At 37.7% G+C, this 25335-nt stretch overlaps 1 protein-coding gene across 1 annotated transcript in view; it reads left to right on the top strand.

Moving 5' to 3' along the window:
* LOC107726475 (hemicentin-1-like) overlaps positions 1-25335 on the top strand; it is a 94459-nt gene that overhangs the window by 33800 nt on the left and 35324 nt on the right. The window contains exons 11-36 of the mRNA XM_016536070.1: positions 1512-1781; positions 6745-6886; positions 6979-7106; positions 7316-7429; positions 7533-7691; positions 7995-8189; positions 8381-8476; positions 10680-10807; positions 10924-11068; positions 11653-11765; positions 12161-12320; positions 12500-12677; positions 14481-14608; positions 16753-17019; positions 17113-17208; positions 17886-18080; positions 20499-20629; positions 21487-21634; positions 21761-21887; positions 22443-22597; positions 22701-22979; positions 23267-23548; positions 24130-24238; positions 24313-24482; positions 24682-24836; positions 24954-25077. Coding sequence (XP_016391556.1) covers positions 1512-1781; positions 6745-6886; positions 6979-7106; positions 7316-7429; positions 7533-7691; positions 7995-8189; positions 8381-8476; positions 10680-10807; positions 10924-11068; positions 11653-11765; positions 12161-12320; positions 12500-12677; positions 14481-14608; positions 16753-17019; positions 17113-17208; positions 17886-18080; positions 20499-20629; positions 21487-21634; positions 21761-21887; positions 22443-22597; positions 22701-22979; positions 23267-23548; positions 24130-24238; positions 24313-24482; positions 24682-24836; positions 24954-25077 — 4194 coding nt within the window. The remainder of the gene's footprint in view (positions 1-1511; positions 1782-6744; positions 6887-6978; positions 7107-7315; positions 7430-7532; positions 7692-7994; positions 8190-8380; positions 8477-10679; positions 10808-10923; positions 11069-11652; positions 11766-12160; positions 12321-12499; positions 12678-14480; positions 14609-16752; positions 17020-17112; positions 17209-17885; positions 18081-20498; positions 20630-21486; positions 21635-21760; positions 21888-22442; positions 22598-22700; positions 22980-23266; positions 23549-24129; positions 24239-24312; positions 24483-24681; positions 24837-24953; positions 25078-25335) is intronic.

The raw sequence follows: 25335 nt of genomic DNA, 5'->3' as shown, positions 1-25335 counted from the left end.
TGCACATTTGGGTGCATTATGCAAATATTTCCACATAGTGGGGTAGATATGTGGGGGCGTGTTAGAATGAGCCGTTTTAGGGGGGCGTGGCAGAGTCTTAACTTAAATAAAGAATATCTCTTTGGTTTTGAGACTTTAGTCTTTGCAACTTCAGGGATCTTATGTATGCACAATCAGCTTGTAACACTCCAAAGAGAAAGGAAAACTTGAAATCGCATCATATGACCCCTTTAATGCAGATTTTTTTTTTTTATGTAGAAAAGTTCTAATCTCTTTTCCATCACACTGCAAAGAAAACTGGCCGACTAATATCACCATTTTTGGTCATATGCCCAGAGCTGCTGCTCCTGCATAACTACAACTTGGTGGCACTCACGAACAGTCTATTTTGCTAAGCAACAGTAAACTAGTCTTGTATTTGGTGTTGTTTGATAAACACCATAGCGAATACAGAAATCTAAATGGTTTGAAAGCATGTAAATACTGTTGGACTTCCTATATTCTTTGTGACAAGCGGGCATCAGAAACAGAAGGTTGCACAGCGCTTTGTGTACCAGGGTAAATGGGGGTAATTCTGCTTTTCCTTAAGTGCCTACTGTTAGAGAGTGAATTTGCATTTTCATTCAGTCTGTATGCCGGTTTTTTATTTCTCGCTTTGATCTAAACAGACAAATCTCACAGCAAAATTTGACCGAAATTTCATGCTAAATATTTACGCACTGTTTAGGTAGGCTGCAATTTTGAGACACGGCTAATATCCTCATATCACTGCAATTAGATTTTGATATGAGATTTTGTACTTGGAAGACAGATCAGAATTTTTATTACCTAACATTTCAATAAGAGAGAAATATTTAAATGTTTGGTTTTGTATTGCACACGGGCTGCAAAAATAAACAGGACTGTATCCTCATGGGAGTGTGGTTTTGGAAACCAGACCCCACACTGTCCCAGACCGTGATTACACAAACTTCTTGGACAAATAGCCTCACTTCCTGTCTTCCGGCTCCTCTCTGCTGTCTTGGCTTTATGGTGAGATACTGCCTTAAAAACACCCAGGGTTACTTTAGAGTCTGGGATTAAGATCCCATTCACCTGGAATGGTCACCTAGAACTTATGTTTCACATATAGGTTCATTGTTGACCACAGGTTTATCCCTGTCCCATTTTCTGAGCTGTTCCCTGACTGTGCTGTCGCTGGGCCAGTGACATGATTAGCAGGAGTGACAGGAAAAACCTCCCTTATGAAATTTATGTGTCTTCCTGTATAAATTCCCCACTTATGCCCTAATCCACACATCTGTCAACACCCTCCCCATTTCCCTTCGCATTTCAGACTCATTGCACAGACTCTCAGATCTGTAGAGTTCACAGACATCCAAAGACCTTATGAGAACTCACAGACAAAAACAATTAATGAAGGTGAACTGTTACAAATTAGACTGTTGAATTCAGTTGCTCTGGGATAAACAGGTTTATCATCACACTTTCTTGACTGTGTATTTGTGCAGAGCCTCCTCCAGCTATCACGGTGCCCTCCAATGCAACTGTGTCTCCCGGTGCAAATGTCATTCTGACGTGTCTAGTTGCCAGCACGGTGCGCTTTAACCTGACTTGGCAGCGAGGGGACGTGGATGCCAGATTGGACCATCGGATGCGTGTCACCGCCAACCTATCCTTGGAAATCCAGCGAGTCACTCCTGATAATGTCGGTTGGTACACCTGCATCGCAGCCAATGAGGGTGGAGTCTCTGCTTCTCGTGTGTACCTCAATGTGCAAGGTAAGTGTATCTGTGTGATTTTTTGTGTTTTTGATAAAGTGTGAATGATTGCAACAGTTTTACCACATTTAAGAGCATAAGTGTATGGGAATGAAAAAGGGAGGGCATATTACATACCTTACCAGTTTGGCTAATGAATATTAATTAGGTAATGAAAGGTTTGCTAAGCATAAGAAGAACAGTTTATTTCTTGTGCATTCATTCTGCCAGTGCAATATTGTGATTATAATCACAATGAACATTTTATTTTACTCATTAGAATTTTACTAATTTTAATAATTCTAGTTGTTATTATTGACCCAAAGATGAGCAGTTCATAGTTTTATTAAACAGTCACATTCTTTGTCCACTAGGTGTGTTTAAACGGCTAAGAGCTCTTCGTACTTTTAATACATGCATAGAAAAACCGATGCCACAGGGCTCTTGGCAGCTCACTCTTCCACTTCTCTCTAGCACAAGATCTGTTTTCACTGCAGCCTTGCTGTAATATTTCACTGTAATATTTTATAGCACTTGTGAAAGTGATTTATGCTGGTCTTGCTCACTGTTTGCGATCCTGCAGTTTCCATTGAAACAGGCTCTAAACCCCTCTCTTACACTGAATTAAGAAGACTTCCTTCGACAGTGCACAACCCTGGCAAATCACTTTGCTTTCTCTCATTGGGGAAAATAGCCATTTCGTGTGAAAGAAAAATGACAAATGAGATCACAAATGAGAAGAGAAATGGCTTTTGTAACAGAACAGAACAGAACTGAGGTATAATGGATCGTTCACACAAAACACGTTTTTGCATTGCACTGCGCTGCGTTTCAATTTTCTTTCTACATAAACATACACTAGATGGACGTGTTTGGCCATTTTACTCACACCTCACATCTTTTGTTGTGTCTAACATGACACTGCATTTTAAAAGACCTTGCTTATTTATTTATTTTTTTCCACTGCCCTGTGTCTTGCATTTTTCTAAGGAAGCCTCTCATAACACCCAACCAAACATATACATGAAAAAGACATTGAGCTGAGTTTCTAAGAGGTCATGAAGTATTTGTCCTCGCTGACCTTTTGTGTTGCATATCGCTTACAGAATCAACACTAGCCTGCTGTTTCTCATACTGAGGCAATTTTTTTATTAGTCATGCTCTGTTGTAATGAATTAGAAAAAGCTGTTTTGATTTAAAAATATGGAGTTTGGAGGTAATATTGATAGATAGATGTGACTTGATATTGTCCTTGATGATGATGAAATGTGTCAAGCCCCTGAGGGCCCCAGCAGGGCCGGGCTTGAGTTTTATTTGCAGGAGAGCGGGAGTGACATTAACTGTATAATTTTACCTCATTGTTGAGCGATGAGTCTCTTAGTTTTCCATAACATTCTTTCCCAAGACCTGAGGAACGGGTTTTCCCTGCACCCCATTTAAATTCTCTCTGTCCCTGTTTCTGCCCTGTCTCATTTCTGTCTCTCTTTAGGTTTATTTTCTTGCGTCTGTGTCATTTTTTTCTGTCTTCTTCTCTTGAGATTCTGTAAAGTAGCTTTATAGACACTGTAAAAAATGCTTTACCAAACAAAGCATTTATTATAGTGCATACACATTTACATACGTATACACACCATTTTAAAATAATACAAAATTAAATAAAATGAAGTAAAAAATTACTAAAATTACCAAACTAAGAATTAATATTTAAATGATGTCGAAATAATTAAGGCATTTTTATAATTTGGCATATTATATTATATATAGAAAATATATAGACAGTTTCTGACAATCTCTCTCTGTCTGTTTTTCTCTGTCTCATTCCTTCTTTATAAATCTCTGCTTCCTTTTCCCTTACCCTCTATTTTTGTCCTGCTGCTACACTTTAAGCCACTTCAATTTTTTTGTGCCAGTCTTTGGCTTTTTAAACAGCTGTCACTTTTGTACTGACAAAGTGCATGTATATATGTGTGTGTCTGTGTGTTGTTGTGTGTAATCACCACCTGCTGGGATTCCTGTGCTGTCCTAGTCATTATGGGCCCTTTTGAAGTGGGACTGCTGACACAGTGATGCCTGTCCAGTCCAAAGAGTCATCTGCCCTAATCCTTTACACAGCATTTCTTTGACCTGCACTGTCCTCACACACTGTTTACAGCCTCAGTCCCTGTCAGATGTACATCTCTGTGTTCAGAGGGTTCGGAGAACCCTTAGTGAAACTTTAGTGTGAAACTTTTCCTCCAGCGATCTTCCTTTTCCTGCAACTGATTAAATAGATTAAAGATTCAATATATTTGCAAGTATTTATTTATTTGTTTGTTTGTTTAATTACATTAGAAAACCATTTAATGTTGCTACAAAAATTTTACTATAAAAATAGCAACAACTGTTGCAATCTACTGCAGTTGCACTACTCATATTAAGTGTCCTTATTTAAGTGTCCAGATTGACGGTGCTGCCTCAGAATCTGCAAACAAAAAATGTGTCTTAATCTTTATACCAGACCTGTAGGCATTCAATTTGCTTAAACTGTAGAGAAACATATTTAACTATTTGTAATGATTTGAATTAGAGTAACCTCAGGCAAAGAAGTGTAGATGAGGAGGTGTTGTTAAAACCGAGCCTTTAGGCAGACCAAGTCTATTAGAGTACAATTTAGTGAGTAAGACCTGGATAATTACAGCTTTACTACTAGACACAAAGTGACCTCTTTACAGCAATGCTTTAACCGCTCGAGCATGCAACATACACTGGCTCTCCCGTGTACAACAGACTCACAATTTAATCATGACAAAGTAGGGTTCTGGAAATTACGTCACTCATTCCAGTCAAGCTTTCCATTTGAAATACAGTAGACAACCTGGAAGGCTCTGTTACCATTATGTGCAGTTAGTCATGTTACTGATACTCAAGCACTTAAGCAGTGACTTGCTCTGTTCCAAAACTTGGTGAGCTGCATACAGAAGCAGCATTTTATCCTGTTACAAAATGTAGGCAACTCCATTATTCTGCCTACTGAGATATCTCATTTTAGCTAAGATACCTTTTATTCTAAGGCAGCATTGCATGTATTCTTAATTGAGAAGGCAATCCTAGAAGTCATTGTGTCAAGGTCAGTTTAAAAATAAATTCAAGGTGGTGGACAAGGTGAGAGAGTTGATTCTCCCCTGCGTTATTTGAAAGCTGCCTATGTAGAGCGTTCTAAATTAAATCACTTATGCTGCCATTTAAGTTAGGACGCTGTCTTAGAAAGCAGCTGTCTATGTAGGCAACTTACTAGGTTTTGGAACAGAGCTATTGTGTGTATTTCCTGTCTCTGGCCATGATGTTACACATCCTGCTCTGCTGGGATATGGGACTGGAGGTCAGAGAACAGTGGAGACACACATGAGATTGGCTTCAGTAGTGATAAAACACTCTCATTCAGCAGGGGCTGAACATCATGAATTGATCAAGTGCATGCTCAGCTTCAGCAGCTAAGAGAATCTGGAACCAATAATCCCACTTTAGTATTTCTGTAAAACAGAAGAAGGTATGATAGGAGAATTGCTGTGAAATGTGTTTGGCTGGGTCTAGAATCATATCATGGGTATAAAGCAGGACCGTTTTAAATGGGTATTGTGGAGACCACATGTGAACATTAGATGCAGTTATGTTCTTTACAAAAACATATATAAAGTTAAGATTGGACTAATGACTAAATATCTGTTGATGAATGTAATTGTATGAGGTATTTGTAAATCTCATCCGACCATTTGATGGGTCAAATATGACCTGGCAAATAAATAATAAATTTCCTTCAGTACAATTCTCAACCTTTAGTGGTGGTTCTCAACCTTTTTGACACTAAGGCCCTCCACTGTTCACAACAATTTTTGAATGCCCTGTGACTTTTCCAGTTTTTATTGATTTATTGAATAGGCATAAAGGATAAGGATTTTTTACAAATCTATTTTTAATTTATACCCGATAAAATATTTTAAATGTAAAAATGTCTATTCATTATAAAAAATCCCATGGACATAAAATTGTATTCATTAACATGACGTTTACTGACCTAGAAATCACAGTTTTATAATAAGGTTAAATACAGGTTTTTTTCAAGTCTGTGGTAATCCTGGTTTTTCAAAGAGAAAAAATGAATTATAATAAGAAATGTCTTAGTTGTTTTGGCATATTTTAAAGGGGACATCGAATTCCCATTTTCCACAAGTTGGTATGATTCTTTAGGGTCTTCATGAAATGTCTGCAACATACTGTACTTTGGTTAAAATTCCTCAATGGTCGTGTAAAAAAAACACCCTTTGTATCTTGTCAAAAACAGCTCAGTTCACAGTGACCCATTTCCGTGCATGTCTCTTTAAATGATAATGAGCTCACCCCACCCCTCTCTTTACCATCAAAAACAAAACTAATCCACTGCGTCCTCAGTGGCTCTGATGTCAGGAGAAATTGAAGACTTTTTTACATCCAACTACAAAAAAACAGCATTGCTTACAAGACATGTCGCCACAGCTGCTCGAGCGCGGAGAAAACGGCGGACAGTGTACAACTGTCTGAGGGCGGAAATATGCTAATACGGGACAGTCTGTCCGCGGTCATGGGTGGGGCCTGAGCAGTATGATGTCATACTCCTCCGAAAATCACAACGGCTTGATAATTGAGACTGTTTAAGTTTTTTGGGGATTAAAAAAAATGAGTGAATTGATTTTTATCATTGTAGGGTGGTTGTGTCCAAGATACATTTTTATCTAAATACCATAAAAAGTTAATTTTGCATCCGATGTCCCCTTTAAATTAAGTCATCTTTAGGCCCCCTTGGAAGTTTGCTGAGGCCCCATAGTGGACCCTGGTCCCCTGGTTGAGATTCACTGCTTTAGTAAATTTCAGCTGTGTTTGTTTGTACAAAATTTGTTGCCACGGTACATTTACACAGCAGCTGCTATGGTGTTCTGTTACCAATCATCATGATCGACTTCTTTCATGCTAGAACCACCAGTGGTGACTGTTGACCCACAAAACCAGACGTTCCGCACTGGTCAGGAAGTTTGGATTAGGTGTTCAGCCAAAGGCTACCCCTTACCCATGGTGGTGTGGACACACAATGATATGTTCATTATCGGCTCCAGCAGGTAAAAAAAAAAACCCCCACAAAAGCCTTACTTTTGAATCTGGTTTCTATGTGTTAGCTTTTACTGTAGTCTGTTGTACTCTTCTTACCCAGGCACAGAATGACTCCTGATGGCACACTGGTCATCAGGAACGCGGGGCTGAAGGATGCTGGGACATACGGCTGCTTGGCGAGTAATGTTGCAGGAACAGACACTCAAGCTGCCATCGTCAGCTACATCGGTCAGTACAGAGAACAATTGCGTAACACCACTAAATGAAAGCAATAAATCCCAAACTATAGGTCTAAGATAGTGTTTTTACTCAACTTTACTCAAATGCTCAACTTCTCTCAACTTAAAATAAGTGAGACATTTGACATATTCAGTCCCACCCTTGTGGTTATATGCTAGTCTTTAATTAAGTTTCCTGTGATCTTTGCCTCTCTGTAGAGTCTCCACAGGTGACAGTCCCTCACTCTGACCTGCTGATTGGTCTAGGACAGATGACTATTTTGGAGTGCAGGGTCACGGGAGTTCCACATCCGGCCATCCTGTGGTACAAAGGTCAGCTAGTGTACTCCTTAACTTGTGGACATCTTTCTGTCATTTACGCACTGTTTCCATTTTAATAGACACCATCAGCCCTAATGTACTGTATGATCTTCAGGTGACGTGCAGTTGAAGCCATCTGCAGTTTTAAGTATGGACCCTCAGCGCGGCATTCTGAGCATTCAGCAGACTCAGGACACAGATGCAGGAGAATATACGTGTGTGGCTATAAACTCAGCTGGCTCAGCACAGGGGTACATCACTCTGGACGTAGGCTGTAAGGCTATATTACATATCCTTCATTTGAATTAGGGTTCCCCCACTTCCAAAATCCTCTGATTAAATTGCATAACCATTAATCATTATGTACAAGGTTGTATATTTTTAATGCATTTCAATGTAGCAGGGCCTGTGAAACATTTACATGAACCTTAAGTTTCTTTTAGCTTTGATTGAAGTTGACTTGATTGTATTTTTGTTTAACACAAATTTTCCTTTTTTTCAGCTGCCTATTGAAGACCCCTACTGTATGAATAAATATATCAGACTATTGTTTTGTTCTTTATTCTGTATTCCACAGCTGCTCCTCAGTTCACACGAAAGCCTTCAGATCTGTCTGCTGATATCGGCACAAACATCACCTTGCCATGTCATGCACAAGGCCACCCAAAACCCCAACTCTCATGGAGAAGAGAGGACAACGTCCAACTCTTCTCTCAGCATCGCGGTCCCAGTACTGTCACTCACAAAACTAATGGGGACCTTTTCATCACCAGTCAGTGTCTCCCTTTTACTTTCACTCTCTCTATGCCTGTTTAAAATACCAGTTTTCTTTATTAATTTTTTTAAATTAATGCCTAAATAAATATAATTTTTTAGAGAAATTCAGCATTTTATGCATTAAAACTAAATATTTTTCTTTTGTTCCATTTCTTAATAGATTTTTTTTTGTCCTTTGCCTTTTAGGCCTCTGGATAGAGGATGAGACCACCTATGTGTGTGAAGCTCAAAACCACTTTGGCAAAATCCAGGCCAAGGCCAAAGTTACTGTTACTGGACTCGGTACGATATCTGAAAAAACTGTTCAGTCATAACTGCAGCATATGTTTAATGTTTATGCTGATCCGTCTGTCAGCAGGTCACTTGAGGGAAAAAGCTGCTCTGGGATATTAATTGTTTTGCACTTCCTTTATCTTAGTCATATGTACATTTTCTTGGCCCGAGGCCCATAAGCTTGAGTTTGCAAGGTGCTCAGAAGCTCAGTTTGATGTTTGAGTCCATATGAAATTATTAGGCTCAGTGGTACATGTGTTTTTGGTTAAGAGAGATAGGATGTTATAATAGGCCAAAACCAGAGTAAGTTCAAATTAATTCTCTGTGGCGAGGGATATACCACACCAGATGTGAGTACTAAAACATGCATAATGCATTGCAGTGTGTATACTTTGGTTATTAGATTCCGTTTATGTATTTGAGGTTGTTTAATTACATTGTAGATGTTAAATGAATGCATTTGTATGTGTTCGACGGAGCTCATGCATGCGTGCATGCCTTTGAGAATACATACACAAATACTCAGCTTTGCCCTCAAAGAATCAAAGGACTTCAGGCATCCTTTCATACTTTTGTCTTTGATCAAAGAGTTGGAGACCCAGCAGTGGCTCACAGTCCATTTCTAGCATCTGTGAAGTTCTACTCTATGAGTTCTGATCCCACAGGATGACGTCAATCAGTTGAGTCCTTACCGCACTGGCCTGCTTCAACGTGAGCCTGGCAAAAAAATTACCCTTTTACATGCATCTAAGAAAATGGCTCATTCCAAGGTTTTTGCTCCTGGTGCCATTTTGGAGAATATCCGCTGAAATATCTTATCTTAAAAATATCTTAATTTGTGTTCTGAAGATGAACGAATGTCTTGCGGGTTTGAAACGACATGAGGGTGAGTAATTAATGACAGAATTTTCATTTTTGGGTGAACTAACCCTTTAAAATATAATTTGGCCTGATATAAGGTCAGATTTTAGCTAAAATAAGCGAAACGTACGATAAAATTTCCCCTTCTCTATAATATCAGAGTACATATTTGTGTAGTTTAATAGGTTAAATAAATAACCTAATGTGTATATTTAAAAAGAAGGCTAAAAGAAACACATTTTCGATCCCCACAGTTTACACTATGACTCATATAAACACTGAAAGCTTCAAAGTCTAAGTATAATCGCAAAATCCTCATCAAGGGTCATTTGGTTTTTTCATATTGAAGTACACACTGAGATCAGAAGTGTCTCCAGTGCAGGCGTATCTCTGTGTGTGAGGGAGTGACTGTTTTTTGTGGTCCTGTAAAAACAACATAAAGATAAAGGTCACTAATGTGGTCTTGCAGTGTGTCTCAGCCGTCCTATAATTCTACTCTGCTAAGCTCTAATACCTCAGTGACAGTTTTTATGTGTATTCCAAGGTATCCATGGAAATTTAACAAGCAAACCATCAGAGGTGTGGCCAGTCCACTGAGTTTTCTGTGTCAGTGTTTCCAGTGGAGACTTATCCATCCTCTGTCTGATTGAATCAGGAGAATCCCATCTAAAATAATTTGGATTATGATTTAAAAATCAATTTTCTCGTCTTGAGGGTAAAGGTTAATAGGATGCACCTCAGGTTTTGGTGTGAATAGCTAAATTTGTCAGTGTGGCATATGTAATGGGTGGACTTTTTTAAAACTAACATATTGAAACTATCTTTCAGAAACTGCAGCATTCTCATAAACACTACTGTTCAAAGTTTGGAGTCTGTAAGATTTTTTAAAAGTTTTAAAAGCTTATGCTCACCAAGACTGCATTTATTTGATCAAAAATACAGTAAAAACAGTAAAATTGTAATATTATTAGTTAAAAATGTAATTTATTCTGCAAATTTGAATTTTAAGCATCCATTACCCCAGTCTTTAATGTCACATGATCCTTCAGAAATCATTCTAATATGCTGATTTGCTGCTCAGGAAAAAAATCTTATAATTATCAGTGTTTAAAACATTTGATGAATAGACAGTTCAAAAGAACAGAATTTATTTGAAATAGAAATCTTTTGTATAAATGTCTTTACTTTCACTTTTGATCAATTTAATGCATTCTTGTTGAATAAAAGTATTATTTTCTTTGAAAAAAAAACAAATCTTACTGACTCCAAACTTTTAAACAGTATTGTTTATCTCTGTAATACTTCAATTAAACTGTATATCACCATCCTAATGTGTGTATTTTGTGTGCAGTGTCTCCTTTGATAGCTCTGAATCCAACAGTGGTCAGTGTGATACAGGACCAGCAGGTCACTCTCCCCTGTGTGTTACTTACTGGAAACCCCCTTCCTGAGAGACACTGGCTACATGACAATGGATTAGTAAGTTAACACATACAAACTCAAAGGCCTGTGCATTTCATGCTGTCTTTAAGTAATTCCACATCACAATGATTAAATGTGATTTAAATGTATGCATGTGTGTGACCACTTGTCAGGTTACATCAAGTCCATATGTGACTGTGAGACGTGATGGTAGTCTACATATAGAACGGGTCAGTCAGCAGGATGGGGGGCAGTATACCTGTTTGGCCGAAAACGTGGTGGGATCCAGTAACCGTACGACTATACTAAATGTCTATGGTAAGATGAAAAACGAAAACATAAACACTCAAATACACTACTGTTCAAAGTTTTTTTTTTAAAGAAATTAATGCTTTTATTCAGTAAGGACATATTAAATTGATCAAAAGTGACAGTAAAAGCAAACCAGGGGAAACTACCTCGGCACCGGATTACGTGGAGCGACTGAAAAGTTTCAGACGAAAATGAATGGCAACTGTGATGCATCCTCGGAACTTCCCTAACGTTACACTGTCTGTTTATACTGGAGAACATGGATGGACAATAATGGAACCGTGTTATCATAGGTCTGGCTGTATTTTTCTTCCTTTTTTTTTTTTGTAAGTAACGTTACAGTTATTCACGTAAACCTGGGTAGGTTTTTTTTTTTCTTTTTTCTTTTTTTTTTCAACTCATTTCTTTATTCTCTCAGAAGTTTGTATTGTATCTTTTGACTTCCTTGACATAAAAAAAAAAAATTACAAAAAAAAGTGACAGTAAAGACTTTTATAATGTTACAAAAGATTTCTATTTCAAATGTTGTTCTTTTGAACTTTCTATTTAATAAAAATCCTAAAGTGTTTCAACATATTTTTTCTATCCAGTGATGCCCACTATTCAGCATGGCCCTCAAGTGTTCAGTACCATTGAGGGGACACCCATTTCTCTGCCATGTCGTGCACGTGGAGTCCCCAAACCAGATATCACTTGGTCTAAGGTAAATGTTTCTCTTTTCTGTTTCCTTCTCTGTCTTTGGCACACACATGCTCACACAGTGGGATTCTGAGAGAAAATACTGATTCTTGCACAGAGCCCATCATGCTTTGGTTTTGGTTATTGCATAGTGTTTTCTTTTTAAATGTAATTTTTAATTGTAATTTAATATTTTTTTATTTCAATTAGCATAATGTTAGTGATTTTTTTTTCAAAATCCTACAACTTTTCTGATGGCATTATTTAGTTAGGAGCTCATTTAATCTTTTAAACTCTCAAATTTTACATTTACATAAAAACACTGAAATTGCAAGTCCTCTGTAATTTATCAGTCTCACCATTTCAGCCTTACATTGTACCCTCATGTTGCTATATGTATGTGTGATAATGTTTCCTCAGCGAGGAGAGTTGCTGGATCTGAGTGGCAGTGTCTTTTCTCTGGGTGAGGATGGCAGTCTTTACATTGTCTCCCCCAGCGGTGAAGAGTCTGGCGAGTTTGTGTGCACAGCCACCAACGCTGCTGGATACAGCTCCAGGAAGGTCCACCTCACCGTCTATGGTTAGAGCAGCTTGATCTACTTGCTCTGCTCTGTTTTACCTGTCTCTGTGGTTTTGATTCTTGTGTTTTCATTATTTCTGTGTGTGCTTTATTAGTTTGTTTCCTGTTTTATTAGTTTGGTGCATCCTCCAATCTCACCCTGCTGTACTTGCATACTGTATGTCTTTGTAAATGTGTAGTGAAGCCCAGGCTGAGCGGCGTTGGTGGAACAGAGATGCAAAAAAACTACAGCAAGCTGTTGGAGATGTCGGTAAAAGTGGGTGATGATGTCACACTGCCATGTGAGGTGGAGAGCATGCCTCCTCCCATCATCACCTGGGCCAAAGACAAGCAGCTCATCTCCCCCTTCTCTAATAGGTATCAGTTTCACTTATGTAAAAGCCTCATTTATAATGAATACATATGATAATAAATGTGAACATACAGTGATTTCCTGATTGTTACTATGATTGATTTATGAGATGTACTTATGCATGAAAAGAAGTTCCTAAACGCTTAATAAAATCATCTTCAATCTATAATCATGCAGATATTCACATTCACATTCAGATCCACATTCTGAACATTCATATCAAAATATTCTTGTGCATGTAAACATAGTCACTTATACTACTGTTCAAAACTTTGGGGTCAGTAAGATTTAAAAAAAATATTTTAATCAGCAAGTATGCATTAAATTAATCAAAAGTGACAGTAAAGACTTTTACAGTATATTGTTACCAAAAAGTTTTTTTCAAATAAATGTTGTTTTGAAATTTCTGTTCATCAAAGAATCGATAATTATAAATATTGATAAATATAAAGAATTGAGAAATGCTTTTGAGCAGAAGTGTTTGGATCATGTGACACTGAAGACTGGGCTAATGGCTGCTGATAATTCATCTTTGCCATCACAGAAATAAATTACATTATAAAAAACATTTTAATAAAAAAAAGTTATTTTAAATTGTAATAATATTTCACAATATTGCCTTTTTTACTGTATTTTTTAACCCTTGTGCGTCAATTAAAACAAGTTACACATAGGTCCATAGTCCATGTCAAAAAACTGTCATAAAAATTTGAAGCTTGAGAGCACAGAGTTAAGTTTGGTCTCATTTTAAAGAAGACCCATGGCAGATTATTGTTGAAGTAAAAAAAGTTTAAAAAGTGAAACCAAAAAAAAAGTTCTAGATGATTGATTTATGAACGATGTTTTATATAAAATATATATTTTATGAAACATGTTGAACTCTATACCTGCTAGAAAATCAAAGCCATAAATCTAAACAAGTTGTATTCCAAATTTGAGGTTGATATCTCAAAAAATGAGCTTTCAGTAAGATTTTGTTTGGGCGCAGTACCACACAATATATATATTTTTTTTATGACACACATACAAACCACACTCTGACATCCATACCAACACACCCACACAATTATAGCTGCATTATCAATGGGGACATTTTTGTCCTTAAGGTCCTGAGAAGAACAATTTTTTGTACCTAGTGCAAAACAGATTTATTAAAGGAAATGGAAGTGAAATAGTAAAATTCCAATAAAAATACACACCTGTGCCAAAATGTATGCAGTTGGCAATAACGACAGGCAAAATGATCAAAAAAACAAAACTGCAAAGGACAAAAATGTCCAAAAGGTCGCACAAGGGTTAATCAAATAAATGCAGCATTGGCGAGCATAAGAGACCTTTTTTAAAAACATGAAAAATTCACATCGACCTCAAACTTTTGAACAATAGTATCATTTAGTTGGTCACTCACTTATTCACACTTGCGTCACTAGAAGTCATCAGAAAATTAAGTCAACAAGCATGATTGAATGAAGCATGAAGCTTGCATGCATGCTTTTTCAACTAGTGTATGGAATCAAATCTTATTTTACATGCTTTTGAACACTATTAAGCTTGTATGTGAGTAGCTTGCTCTTCTCTGCATTGTTTTTCAAGGGCTGATGTTTACTGTACAGCCTAAAGGCAGAAAGACTGCAGTCAGATTATAATTACACATTAATTAAACTCTCCTTTCTCAGCTCACCATGAAAGTAAATGGAGGTATAATTTTGGAAGCTTCTGTGTAAACCAGGAGCACCTGTGTGGTTTCACATCTGCAAAAGAACAGCTCTTCTTCTCGTTCCTTAATGTATGTAACCTATTGTAACCAGACATATTCAGCTGCCATCAGGCTCCATGAGAATCACAGAAACACGCGTGACGGACAGTGGCATGTACCTCTGTGTGGCTACCAACATAGCTGGAAACTTCACTCAGATGATCAAACTCAGTGTGCTGGGTAAGAGAAACGGATCACATTTATTTACTTGGATGCTCTTGCAATTTACGCTTACATGTGAAATTTATCAAAGCAGCAACAGTTTTATGCCATTGAAGTTCATATGAGCACACATCAGCCCAGGGGTCTTAAAATACAGGTCCCATCTGTTTAAATGCATCATCTTGCCTCAGTCTTGCGGTGACATTAGGCTTCAATCAGTTCAACACATCCTGAGTTGATTTCAAGTGCTCTGCTTGTACCCACAACTATAAAATAAATATTTCGTCAGAAAACCGCATGTAAAACAACGCTGCATGAGCATCATTAAATGACTGATTATTACGTATTTGATAGTCAATTTTACATCACACACCACAATCAACTCAACACAAGTAAGTACCTCCACATGTTTACATTTCACACATGCTGGTATGCTGTTTACCAGGACAGACACATATCCAAATAATTTTGTCATTTGTTTTTTTGGGTAGTCTATCCTATGATCAATGTGTCTCTGAGGCTTTGTTCAGACAGGTACCATTTTTTACCATATCTGACACAAATTAGTGTTCAAACATCCATATGCTTTTTAAAATGATAAGTATTTGTTTGTTCACATTTAGGACATGACGTGACTATTATCATACACAATGCACAGTAGTGCCTGTACATGCTTTGTAAATGAGTGAGTTGAGACACTCACATGTGGCATTCACTATGTACTGAAGGATGAAGTAGTGATTGAGTGAGCAGTTTCGGACACAGCATGACTGTGTAAATAGTAGATGATTGTAAAAGCAGCAAGTTCAGGAAACTGACTCTCTGTTTAAACAGATGATGTAACTGCTCTGAGAGGGGTAACTGATGATGGTAGAATCTTCTGCTTCGTTATTGCACAACTACACAAGGGACAAGTAATCCAAAAATAAAACTTCTATAACCATATAATATGCAATATATCACCATTGTCATCAACTATTTGTGTTGTTTTTTTTAAGCACAGACCTCTTTATATATGTGATAAACCACTCCACAACCCTAAATCAATGTATTTGTAAAACAAAACATTTAAAAAAAAATATTTTGCTTCTCTGCATTTCACTTCTGCTCTAGCTTGTGTCCTGATCTAGGTTTCTGTTGAACATGGCGGTGCATATTGTAACTACTGTTGGCTCTGTGACAGATTACTTGTGCTCCTCTATTGTAAATCGCTTTGCAAAAAAGTGTCTGCTAAATGAATAAATGTAAATATATATTTTGTTAAAACAAGCTTGCTTTAATCATTAAAAGAAGAAACACCAAAGACCATCAATGGGGTAAGAAACTTAACTGGATTAAAGATGATGAAACTTTTAAAACACAAGTCTTACTGTCCTGTGCAGTGTTGTTTCTCAGGTATATTCATCTTTTTAAGGTTTTAGATGTTTTTACAAAAGTAGAAAAGTTTTTTTAGATGAACTGCAATTAACATAAACTGTATTGTGATGCATGAACACAGATAGAGATGTTTATATTTATTACACTTAGATATCTGTTTATTTGCTGCGCAGTGACTGCACGTGAGTGTGTTTACATGGGGGTTAAGAGGCCAAATGGTGTTCATTGACCTCCTAACACCCACTTTTGAGATTTAGCAAGCTTGGCGCAATGTATGAGAAAGTACTGAAGGAGAGATCAGCTGTGCCTTAGTCACTCAGAGCAAAGCGTGATATTAATTATTGAGTCTCATAAACACAAGTTGTTCTCAGAGTACACTCAGAAACATCTGTAAGTGAAAACTGGAATGGAGGTATTTATGATGACTACAATTAAACTCTTAGTCATTTTAATCTTGGATTATAGTTTTCCGTAAGACTGTGAGCAGATACTTTAGCAGAAATTAGTCTGAGAAATGAGAGCTACAGCAAAGGTGAATGTGCTGTTTGATTTATCACTGCTACCAAATGTCTCATCTGGAAGATTAACAGCAAAATAAAATGTGAGAAAATTTTCAGTAACTTCCAAGGGCAAATAAGGACAGGTTGCTATTTTTGTGCATGGCCAATGCCTTATTAGCTCCAAATGACGTTATGAAAGATTGTATTATTACAGCATAGGTTTAACACATACTGTACATCTTCACTCTCCTCCCAATACACCTTTCTCTTATTTTACCTTCTCAGTTCCTCCCAGCATCCATGCAGGTCCTCGTGCCATGAAAGTGCAGGTGGGACATGCCATAGACCTGCCCTGTGTCACACAGGGAGTCCCAGAACCCTCTGTGTCCTGGCTGAAGGATGGCTCCACTCTACTTGATGGGTCTCAGTACAAGATCTCAGATGAAGCTCTGACTCTGAATCAGGTGGGACTTATGGATGAGGGCGTCTATACCTGTGTGGCCTCCAACATCGCTGGACAAGATGAAGCCACTATTCAGCTCCATGTGCAAGGTCAGACAGATATTGGCATTTACAATTGTGATTACAGCCATTCCGACTTTAAATTAACTACAAATCCCATGTATTGTCTCTATCCTTCCACAGTCCCTCCTGTGGTGGAGGTTTCTGAGCCCCCTTTCAATAGCCCCTTACAGGAGAGAGTGGCTAACCAGCAGATTGCCTTCCCCTGTCCTGCCAAAGGTGAACCTGCACCTGAATCATAAGAAATCACCATTCATACATCAAAGTCACCAGTAACAGTGTAAATCTGGGTTACTATAACTGTACTATAACTAAAAGTGACACCAAATCAATGTGAAATGTATTTATTTGCTCTGAAATGACTCTGAAAGTGTTTAATAAAAAATATTTTACATAATATCTAAAACACTGGTTAAATATAACTAACGAATTACATGCAATAATTGTCATTTATATACAGCATTATATAGTAGGTATTTCCTACATAAACTACCATTTGAAAATATTTTTTAAAGAAAATAATACTTTTATTCAACAAGGATGCATTAAATTTAGCAAAAATTATGGTTAAGACTTTTACAAAAGATTTCTATTCCAAATAAATACTGTTTTTATAACCTTATTTTAGTTCTTTTTTTTATTGATCAAAATTTTGAATCAGTTCATTCAAATATTTTGCAGTGATTCATGGATATGAATTAAATAGAAATAAACAACACTGTCGTACTAATAAGTTGCAGAAAAGAAGGAAAGAAACTGGTCTATTTTTGCTATTTTGAGGAAATGTAATGGTTAAAATTGCATTTAAATTATTATGATATTCACAATGTTGCTTAATTCAATATCACAAATATATTGTGAATATTTCATATATTTATTAATTGTTACTGTTGCAGGCACCCCTGAGCCAGTGATAAAGTGGTTTAGGAATGGTCAGGAGTTGACAGGCAATGAGCCAGGTGTGTCTATTTTGGAGGATGGCACACTTCTCATCCTGGCCTCAGTGTCCCCTCTGGATAATGGGGAGTACACTTGCATGGCCGTCAATGATGCTGGTACAACAGAGAAGAAATACCAACTTAAGGTCAACGGTTAGTGCAGCATTTTAAAACATTCGTCACACTTTATTCTAAGGTCCATTTCTCACTGTTAACTGACTGTTAACTATGACTTTTGTCTCAATAAACTCTTTATTGTTTTAGAAATGTAAAAAATATTGATTTTGATGGCTGAGTTTAGAGCATCCAACAAGTAATACTGTTTACCATTACAATTCCATTTTATCGTCTACCTTGGATATCCTTGCTCCTAGGACAGAACTTGTTGTCTCATTCATGAAATCATCCCTTTGGTATGCAAATGAGCTTAGGGCACTCAAGGTTAAAAATAGGCAACTTGAGCGGCAATACAAAAAAATCTGGCTAAACTGTCCATAAGCTCATGTATGATGTACTGTACATTTAATTCAGTACAGTGAAGCCCTTAAGGTGGCAAGAGCTGAATACTATTCACACATTATAAGTGATGGTGCTGCAAATCCAAACAAGATTTTTAAGACTATTTACAGAATTCTAAAACTAAATAAGTCACCCACATGCTATTCTATTCAGCAGTGTAACAAGTTTCTTAATAAATTTTTTTTTTGTTAAGACCAAAATAAAGTTAAGACCATTTATATGCCTCCGTACCATTTTGGTTTTGTTAGATCTGAGTGCAGCATTTGACACAGTGTGTCACTCTATATTACTTGATAGACTTAAAGGGGACATCGGATGCCCATTTTCCACAAGTTGGTATGATTCTTTAGGGTCTTCATGAAATGTCTGCAACATACTTTGGTTAAAATTCCTCAATAGTAGTGTAAAACAACACCCTTTTTACCTTGTCAAAAACAGCTCTGTTCACACAGCGACCCATTTTGGTGCATGTCTCTTTAAATGCTAATGAGCTCTGCTCACCCCACCCCTCTCTTCTGAGGAAGAGGAAAGGCAGTGGGTACTGATCCATCCTTGAGTTTTAACTTTTTTGCCAAACCTGCCTTGAATCGTTCCTCATTCAGAAAGCAGTCTAGAGTAAAATGATTCGCGCAGATATAAACGTATTTAGGTAGATCGGGGGGCGCACTCCCTTCAAAAACAAAAGTAATCCACTGCATCTTCAGCGGCTCAGATGTCGATTAAAAAGTAAATGACGATTGCTATGTTCATTCTTACATCCAACAACAAAACTCCTGTAGGTGTCGAAACAATGCCGGACTGTTTACAGCTCACTCAGGGCGGGTCTATGCTAAAAAGGTTGTGTCCGTCAACAGTCGTGGGAGGGGCCTGTGCAAAGTGACGTCACTTTGGCAAGAATCTGTGAACGGCTTGATCTGAGAAAGTGCTTATGATATGTGGGGATTTTGAAAAAAAAAAGCACTGGATGGATTTTTATGATTATAGGGTCTTTGTGTACACACACTGCCAACACATTTAAGTTCAAACACCATGTAAAAGTGAATTTTGCATCCGATGTCCCCTTTAAGAGTTGGCTTGGTATTTCTGGCACTGTGCTTGAATGGTTCAGATCCTACCTTACAAATTGATCCCAGTTTGTTGTTCTGGGAAACAACAAATCTGACATCAGCCAGGTCCAATATGGTGTTCCTCAGGGGTCTGTTTTGGGTCCTATAATTTTTAGTATTTCCTCTGGGGCAAATCATTAGGAAACACGGTCTTGGGTATCATTTCTATGCTGACTATACCCAAATTTACTTCAGCTCAAAGTCTGATGTTACAGTCAGTTCCACAATCCTTTCTGAATGTTTGCAGGACATAAAATTATGTTTGCATCACAGCTTTTTAAAACTGAATAGCTCTAAGACTGATTTTCTTCTTATTGGCACACCAGCAGCCATCTACAAATGTAGGAACTTTAATTTGACACTGGACAACAGCTCTGTACTGTCGTCTTTACAAGCTCGTAACCTTGGTGTGATATTTGATGTTCACTTGACACTGGAGGCACACATTAAGATTGTTACAAAATCGGCATTTCATCATCTCATAAATATTGCTAGGATTAGGCCTTTCCTTTCTACACCTGATGTGGAAAGGCTCATCCACACATTTATCACTTCAAGAATTGATTACTGTAATTCACTTTACATAGGTCTACTGGCAAAATCTATAAAACGGTTGCAATACATTCAGAATTCAGCAGCACGTGTTCTTACACATCCTCAGGTCAGCACATTAGTGGTGTCCCTTGTAATTTGCACTGGCTTCCAGTCCAATCACGTATTGAGTTTAAAACACTTATTTTAACTTATAAAGCTGTACATGGAATGGCCCCTTCTTATGTTTGTGATTTAGTTACCCCTTACATGCCTTCTCGTCCTCTCTGCTCTGCTCTGCTGATTCTTGAGAATTGGTCCCTAAACTAAAGTGTTACCAAAACATTTCTTAAGATTGTTTCTCTTTCAGCACATTTCACAACCTTCCTCTGCTTCCTCCTTCCCCTTTATCCAGTCCCACCTGATTTTCGAGACAATGGCCTGCTGTCCAATGTCTCTGTAGTGATGAATCAACCAACCAACCTGGTGTGTGATGTCACGGGCACACCTGTACCTGTCATCACCTGGTACAAAGATGGAGTTAAGGTCAGTGCAATGACATGCACCGAAAATCACATGGTCTTGTTCTGTGTAATCACGGCATGTTTAGGTAAAAGAAGCTTGTTTAGGGAAAAAAAATAAGTAAATCTTTGCTTCTGAAGCTACTTTTCTCCTGACATAACCAAGAACTATAGTTCTTACTATAGACCTAACCAAGACTATAATTGAAAAAATAATAATAATAAAATAAAAAAATAATAAATAATAATATGATATAATAATAAAATGGTGTAATAAATGTATATTGTTGCCTAATACGTTCCAATCCAATCACTTCCCCCAGGATAAAATCAAGTCCAGTCCTACATTATTTCCAACTAAATATTCTGTTTGGAATTATGTCACATTATGGACGTTAAGCACATTGTGTATGCCAATTCACATTGTTAAATGTGCAAATTAAATGTGCATAAAACAGTTCAAGTAAGCCTAATGAGAAATAAAAGTGGCATTTCCTACAATGAGGCTAATCACAAATGAGTTCCCTTGGATCATTGGGTTTGAGCTCCAAGAACAGGTCATAAAAAACCCCAGTGCTTCTTATAAATGTGCCTTTACTAGAATCAATTCCAGAATGAAGTCAACAATTAGGAAATCTCTAATCACACTGCAGGGAGAGCAGAGGCTGCTGATACAGATTACTGTTGGAATAGCATATATTTCTTAGGATTTTTCTTTTCCCACAGATAAACATGATTATAGCCTTTTACTATTGACTAATATTTTGGAGTGATTTATTCTGATCAATATTTTTAAAAGAGGTTGATAGGTAGAGGTAAAATTAATTTTTTTAATTTTGTTGTTTATAATTTGTCAAATAGCTGTTTGTATCATTTAACCAGGTGGTTCCTAGCATTGACGTGCAGATTCTTCAGAAGGGCAAAACTCTTAAGCTGCTTAAAGCAGCTGTTGCAGATGCTGGACGCTACACCTGCAAGGCCATCAACATTGCTGGAAGCACAGAGAGAAACTTTTACTTAGATGTATTGGGTATGTTACAAAAAATTTTGTTTCATTTAAAGTTATTTGGTAATAATATCCACTTATTTAGTGTTATGGATGTTGTCTTTTTACAAGCTGGTATTACATCTTATTATATGGTTTGCCTCCGCATAGTTCCTCCTACGATCATCGGGACAGTTGGATCACGTGACCTCTCTGCCGTGCTCAATCAGGAGATCATTCTGGAATGCAGGGTCAAAGGTGATCCCTTTCCCACAATTCAGTGGTACAAAGACAGGAAGTAAGTTACTCCACAAAGCTTTGTAAAGAACACTTTATACATCTGATCAGGAATCAAGGGGTGAATTCACTAAAAAGTTGCACCTCTTTTGCATCTTATTCACTATCCACCCAAAACCCAGTCTAACCAGGCACTAAATGCACTGAATTAGCACTGTTCTGTGAGTTTGTTGTCTATGTTACATGCACAAAAAATCTTTACTTAATCTTTAAGCAAATTAGGCTTATCATAGTTTCACAAAACACTTGCCCGAAACAATTAATGTTGTGCTTTTACCACTCATGCAAAGCAAGTAAATAAGTTTTGGCGTCCTCCATAACCCAGCACAGGTTTGGGAATTGTTGCCATAGCAAATTGCATTCTCCGCTAGATGTTTGCATCATTACCTGATTTGCTTAAATCCTTTTGTTAATCAGGTGCTAAATCAACACAGTGCATGCAAATAAATACTTGGAGGGGCGTAATTCATTTTCAGTGAATTCACTCCTGATTCTTATATTTTGAATAAATACTAAGAGAATTAGCATTATCTGTCTCTTTCACTCTGTGTTTTAGGCCTGTGTTTTTGGGTGACCCCAATATTGAAGTTTTAAACAGAGGACAGCAGTTAAAGATAAAGAGTTCACGTTTAGGTGATCAGGCACGATACCAGTGTAGTGCCACCAACGCAGCAGGAAAGCAGTCCAAGGATTTTAACCTCAGTATCTTTGGTAATTTTATTCGTACATAATGTCTTAATATGGGTTTTATGACAACAGAATAAAAAATTCTAAATGCTAAATTTCTTTTCTTTCCATTCTACCCACTCACCAGTACCACCCAGTATTAAGGGAGGAAACATGTCTGCTGAGGTGACAGTTCTGCTTGGTAATGTGGTGACTCTGGAGTGTGAGGCTCGGGGTGTGCCACTCCCTGCCATCACATGGTACAAGAACGGAGAGGTCATTCTGTCCAGCAGACAGGCCCAGTATGTGGACCGAGGGCAGTTCCTCAAGATCTCAAGAGCTCAAGTGTCAGATGCTGGACAGTACACCTGTAAAGTCACCAGTGTGGCGGGCACCGCTGAGAAAGTTTATGAGCTGGATGTCTATGGTGAGGACTCTCACAATAAAAAAAAAATACTAAAGCACTCTTTAGCGTTTTGTTTTTTATTTGTTATTAAAAATAATTTTTACAAGAGAGGAATAAATAGTAATCAAAACTGTTATACTATTTAATACTACCTATTAAAAGTTTAGGGTAAGCTTTTCAAAAGTGTAAAACGTTTCATTTCCGAGCCTGTAAATTTCTATAATCAATGTACATTTTTAGTTATATTCTATCTGCCTAGAAATAGTAACACTTGTTCACGTGTGCTCTTCCTTTTTTCCGTCATTCAGTCCCTCCCTCCATCACTGCTGGTTCTGATGGTCCCACAGACATGAAGGTTGTGCTCAGTAAATCTCTGATTTTGGAGTGTGAGGCTGAAGGTCACCCTCCACCCTCACTGACCTGGCTGAAGGATGGTTCACCGGTGGCTGCTAGAGAGAGCCTGCGTGTTCTGGAGCAGGGCCGCAAACTTGAAATCCTCAGTGCGCTTCCATCTGATGCTGGTCGATATGTATGCGTGGCTACCAGCGTTGCTGGAGAGAGGGAGATCAAATATGACGTCAGTGTCTTAGGTATATGCACACACATTTACATTTTTGTAGCGATCTATTAAAAGTCAAGAGAAGCCACCTGACCAGGGAGATAAAAAAACATAAGGTACTTTTAAATCTCCTGGCATCTCATCCTTCACTATCCACACGAATCAGGAACTTTGGTGTCATGTGTTTTTGTGTGCATGAGCCAGACAGATCTTGTCTCGACCTGCACATTGATTTCTGAGCATCTGGACACAATTACGGTCCTAATACATGCATCCAACAGACCGCCTCAATCACTCAGTCCACGTTTGTGTTGCATCATTGGAATGTGATTGCAGGAAATCAACAGCAAAGTGTTTTATTAGACTATAAACTGGTTAACAACAAATGAATGAAATGTATAAAAGATTCAGTGAGATTAATGAACAATGGTAGAGGCAGTATCCGATGATGTGACCCAAGCATGTGGCATTTATTAACTCTCTGTGTGTTTTCATTATGTGAGTTTGTTACACATTATTTCAAAGACACATGCATTGATTCGTGCATTGTTTGGTTTACGATTCCGGAGATGCTGTAGTGTCTGACCATAATTTTTGTTTGTGTGTATTCAGTTCCTCCCGTTGTGGATGGGGCAAGTGAAACCACAGACGCCACAGTCATCCTCAACAATATCCTAGAGCTTGAGTGTTCCGTTACAGGCTCACCTACGCCAACCATCACGTGAGTACACATGCACTCAAATTCACACATATACAGAATTGAAAAGTTGCTCATTTGCATCTGTCTCTTTGAAGGTGGCTGAAGGATGGCGTGCCAGTGAGGCAGGGTGAAGGGGTGCGGATAACATCAAACGGCCGTCGATTGGTCATCTCACGTGCTCAGGTGTCTGACACAGTGCTTTTTCACTGTGTAGCGACTAACGAGGCTGGAGAACAAGAGAGAGAGTTTAAAGTATCTGTACATGGTAATGATCATTTTATATTTTAATTAAACATTTTTATTTATTGCTAATGTGTTTGATGTTTGCATCATCTGCTCACAGAGGGAAGGTCAAAGGTGACTTTTTTTAAGTTCCTCATTAAGTTTTTTTTAAGTTACAGACACATTTCAGGTACAGGACTTTTATGGTAAAATTTCATTATTTCTTTAATTTTTTCTGTCAGTCCCCCCAACTATCCGTTCTACGGGTCCAGCTGAGAGGTCTGTGGTCCTCCACACATCAGTCAGCCTTCAGTGTGTGGTCAGTGGAATTCCACCTCCCAGCATCACATGGCTCAAAGATGGCCGTCCTGTGGACACCACACAAGAAATTCTGAAGGTCAGACTTTAAAGCACGACAGAAGCCTTCCAAAGTAAATCAAAAAAAGTGTTTGAGGAGATTTACATAACCACATATACCATCGACTCTCTCTTTATCTCTCTGTCTGGCATGTAGCTGGAATCCGCAGGCAGGATTTTGCACATAAAGAAGGCCAGGCTGGAGGATGCAGGGAAATATACGTGTGTGGCAACTAATGCAGCAGGCGAGGCACAACAGCACGTTCGCCTCAATGTGCATGGTAGGACATATACTTTAAAAAACAAGATGGCACAGACATATTAACTTCATAGTTGAAGTTGACTGTGTATACTTCAAAAACCTGTCAAAATCAAAAGAAAAAAATAATTTATATTTTGCATAATGCCAATTTTTATAACCATTGAAATTTTTTTATATTATGATTACTTTCATGACAATTAAACACAATTGCACACATTTACTCATCATCTCTTCCCAATAATGTGAAAAAAAAAAAAAAAAAAAATTGAAATTATTA

This window comes from Sinocyclocheilus rhinocerous, unplaced genomic scaffold (assembly GCF_001515625.1).
Source record: "Sinocyclocheilus rhinocerous isolate Xijiao unplaced genomic scaffold, SAMN03320098_v1.1 scaffold605, whole genome shotgun sequence".
Lineage (NCBI taxonomy): Eukaryota > Metazoa > Chordata > Actinopteri > Cypriniformes > Cyprinidae > Sinocyclocheilus > Sinocyclocheilus rhinocerous.
This window is presented reverse-complemented; position numbering and strand designations above follow the sequence as displayed.